General features: G+C 42.9%; 1 protein-coding gene across 1 annotated transcript; it reads left to right on the top strand.

The window, feature by feature from the left end:
* Positions 1 to 380: 380 nt before the first annotated feature.
* On the top strand, positions 381 to 1,175 carry LOC133795583 (uncharacterized). Its single transcript, XM_062233037.1, has one exon. It carries the CDS (start codon positions 381 to 383, stop codon positions 1,173 to 1,175), a length of 795 nt encoding a protein of 264 aa, XP_062089021.1.
* Positions 1,176 to 3,565: the final 2,390 nt, after the last annotated feature.

Here is a 3,565-nt window from a genome sequence, read left to right as displayed (position 1 = left end):
GAGACTCCATGTGCGGAAAGATTCGTTGGTCAGCTGTGTGTTTAAAGTCCGTTACTATCCTAAGGGTTCTTTCCTTGGAGCGGAATTGGGGAATAATCCTAGTTTCATCTGGAAAAGTATCCTTGCAGCCCAAGATTTTATTAGAAAGGGTGGTACAATGGCAATAGGTTCAGGAGAAAATATTAGCATTCTGGGAGACCCTTGGCTTCCGGATCGTGCTTAACCTTTTGTTATGTCTATTCATCCGGGGTTACAGGGGAAGTTTGTCAACAACTTGATGAAGACTGAAGAAAAATGCTTGGGATGAAGATGTAATCAAGGACATGTTCACAATAAGTGAGCAAAATTTAATTCTAAATATCCCTTTGTTTGAATCTGTTATGGAAGACTGTTGGCAATGGAAGGGTGAACACTCTGGTATCTATTCAGTCAAGAGTGCCTATCGTATTACTCAAGAGTTGAAAGGGGTTGTTCATAGTGATAATAATTCTGGTTTCTGGAAGGATTTATGGAATCTAAAAATTCCACCTAAAGTGAAGGACCTTATCTGGAGGGCTGCTTCAAATTGTCTCCCAACAAGGTTCCAACTTGGCTATCGCAAGATAACCCTCCCTTCTTCTTTATGTCCAATATGTTCACGTTATGCGGAAACCATTCCCCACTGTCTGGTGGGCTGCTCTTTCGCCATGGCTTGCTGGTGGTTTGCTGGTTTACCAGTTGTTGCAATCGGGGACAACTCGTTTGGTGGGTGGCTGCAAGACCGTTTTAAAGTTTGGGGGGACGATATGAGGCATATGGCGGTTATGGTGTGCTGGGCATTATGGCAGGTTAGAAATGAGAAAGTTTGGAAGGATACAAATAGATCTGTGAAAGAAGTTATCGCGTTGGCTAGAGGTAATTTTGATCAATGGAGATATGCTCATGATAAAACATTCATTCCCTCTCTGTTATTGCTACATCCAGGGGAAGGGGCTGAGCATTGGTCCACACCAGGGGGAAACAAGATCAAAATCAACATTGATGCAGCTGTCTTTCCTGATCTCAATACGTTTGGCTATGGTTGGGTGGTTAGGGATGCCTCTGCTACTCTTCTCAGTGCTCATACAGTGAGCAAAGTTGGGAATATTGATCCTATTCTTGCTGAGGCGATTGGTGTAAGGGAGGTTCTGAGTTAGATTAAAGCTACTGGTCTCACTGATGTAGTTGTCGAGTCAGATAGTTTAGTCACAGTTCAAGCTTGCAGAAATGCGGTTAAGATGCAATCCATGTTTGGTTTCTGTATTGATGAGTGTAGGGCACTAGTCTCTAGTTTACATAATGTTTCTTTATGTTTTGTTAAGCAATCCGCTAATCGTGTTGCTCACCATTTGGCTCGAGCCTCATGCTTGAATGTTGGTTGCACTTATTCGTTAGCTTCGGCGCCGAATAATTTTATTGATGTAATTTTGCTTGATATGGCTTAATGAAATTTCCGATTACCATTCAAAAAAAATATATAGGACTTGGGTCCACACTAGACTTGTGGCTCACCTTCAACATTCAAAATTTTGCCACATATTATTCACAGTATTTAGAAGCCTTAATTCTCCAATTTCAAAAATAATTAATGTAACGCCCTGGTTACCCCAGAACAGTTACGGTGAATGGTGAACCGGAAATTTGACCCGCTACCCGAGTCCTTTGGTTAAAAACGTGATCTAAGTGTTATTATCAGGTTAAGGTAGAAAACCAGTAAAAAGGAAAGGGTACATTTCATTAAGTAAATAAACTACTCATGAGCCTTTCAAAATGTTTACAAGTGGTTTGTACTACAAAAGAGTCACTACAGTTCCAAATTTACAAACTCCGCCGGCCTAAGCGGCAAAAATAGGGTAAACCCCTAGTCCCTCTGAGAACTCCTTGACCGTGGCGGTCAAGCGACCCTGTATGTACATCACATCACCCAAGCTCTCCGCTCAAGGCTGACCAAACTTTTCCTTTCCTTTACCTGCACCACATAGCACCCATGAGCCAAGGCCCAGCAAGAAAACATAATAAAACATGATGTAATATCAACAACGATCATAATAACCATTTAGGACTATCGGTCCAACAAGTAGGTGACATTAGCCAAAAGTCACAATAATGAGCATCGCTCCTTCTAGCCATGTGACGATAGGGTCACCAGGGCTTAACTGATAGGTGATTCTTTCATATGTTCGATCAGGACAGGTGCATGGTGATTAGTCACCAACATAACCTTCCTCACGACTCTAGAGTCGAAGCTATGGACAACGTCCCTTAGCCACGTGACAAACGGTCACCGGGGTCATATACCTTGGCTATAGTCTTCTGGTCGTAGACCAGGCAAGCGCTTATAAGTTCATCGACCTTAGGGCCGGTCCCGCATTAATGCCATAGAGCCATTCAATGCGTGATCATCGACTTTAGAGTCGGTCCCTGACTAGTCAGTGTCTTAAACAGGTAATCAGCATTCATTAACATTTAGTATGAAATCCACGTTCATATATCTCAACCAACACGCCTCAATATCAAACCATGCATGTCATATACCTGTACAAGGTGCAACTGTAACCATACACTGTTTTCTTACCTCAAGTTCGAGCGAGAAGTATGATAAAGACGACCCCTGAGAACGATCGGTCTTTTAGTTCCTTAGCGGTTACCTAATCACAACCAATTATAACCTCCATTAATGAGAATCCACAATAATAGGGTCTTAACCCAAGCACCACCCTCGGGACCTCGAAACATGCCCACACGGTGAGTAGAATCGATCCCGGGCCTTAAGGATTGAAACCCCAAGTCAAAAACCCTTAAAAACACTCAAAACGGGGTTTGGAAGGAACAGGGTAGCGCTCAACCCCTAGCGCCATAGCGCTATACTCAGAAACTCCCAAGCACCAGAAAGCCTCCTGAGGAGCGCTATAGCGCCCTAGGGTGGGCGCTGTAGCGCTACCTCCAGCCCAAAACCTCCCTGAACCGACCTTCTTCATCTCCTTCGTTTCTAACTCGATTCCCAAGCTTCCAAAGCCTATTCTTGATGCCAAATGGACCCAAAAACCATCCCAACATACCCCAAACATCACAAGCATGAGAACCCTAGCCAAAACTCCCAACAAAACCCATGAATTCAGCCTAAACATTTCAGCTGCAAAACAAAACCAAAACAGAGCAAACCAGAGAAACTATGGTTAGAAACTTACCCAAAGCTTGGCTTATGATGGCCTTCAATAGTGGAACACACTCCCAAACTTCCAAGGCTTGCTTCCCAAGCTAGAATCCTCAAAGTTGGCTCAAAAAACCACAAAGAACAGTAAGAAAAATGAGGTACGGGAGAACTCTAAAACATACTCTGTTTTTCCATCACCTTTTCCAGCTAAATAAGGTTATATCTATCCTAGGGGTGAAATGTCCATTTTACCCCTAGGTCATTTAATACTTTCTAAAGGCTCCTAAGGGCATTTTTGGTACTTTCCTCCAAACTCGTTAATCATAATTAACGCTCTCCAATTCTCGTTATTCTCCAAAATCATAAACACCAATAATTCACATCCCGTTACCC

The sequence above is a fragment of the Humulus lupulus genome, chromosome 8 (assembly GCF_963169125.1).
Source record: "Humulus lupulus chromosome 8, drHumLupu1.1, whole genome shotgun sequence".
Classification (NCBI taxonomy): Eukaryota; Viridiplantae; Streptophyta; class Magnoliopsida; order Rosales; family Cannabaceae; genus Humulus; species Humulus lupulus.
This window is presented reverse-complemented; position numbering and strand designations above follow the sequence as displayed.

What these genes read in the sequence shown, in the direction of transcription:
- LOC133795583 (XM_062233037.1), top strand. Translation starts at nt 381, where the DNA reads ATGGAAGACTGTTGGCAATGGAAGGGTGAACACTCTGGTATCTATTCA.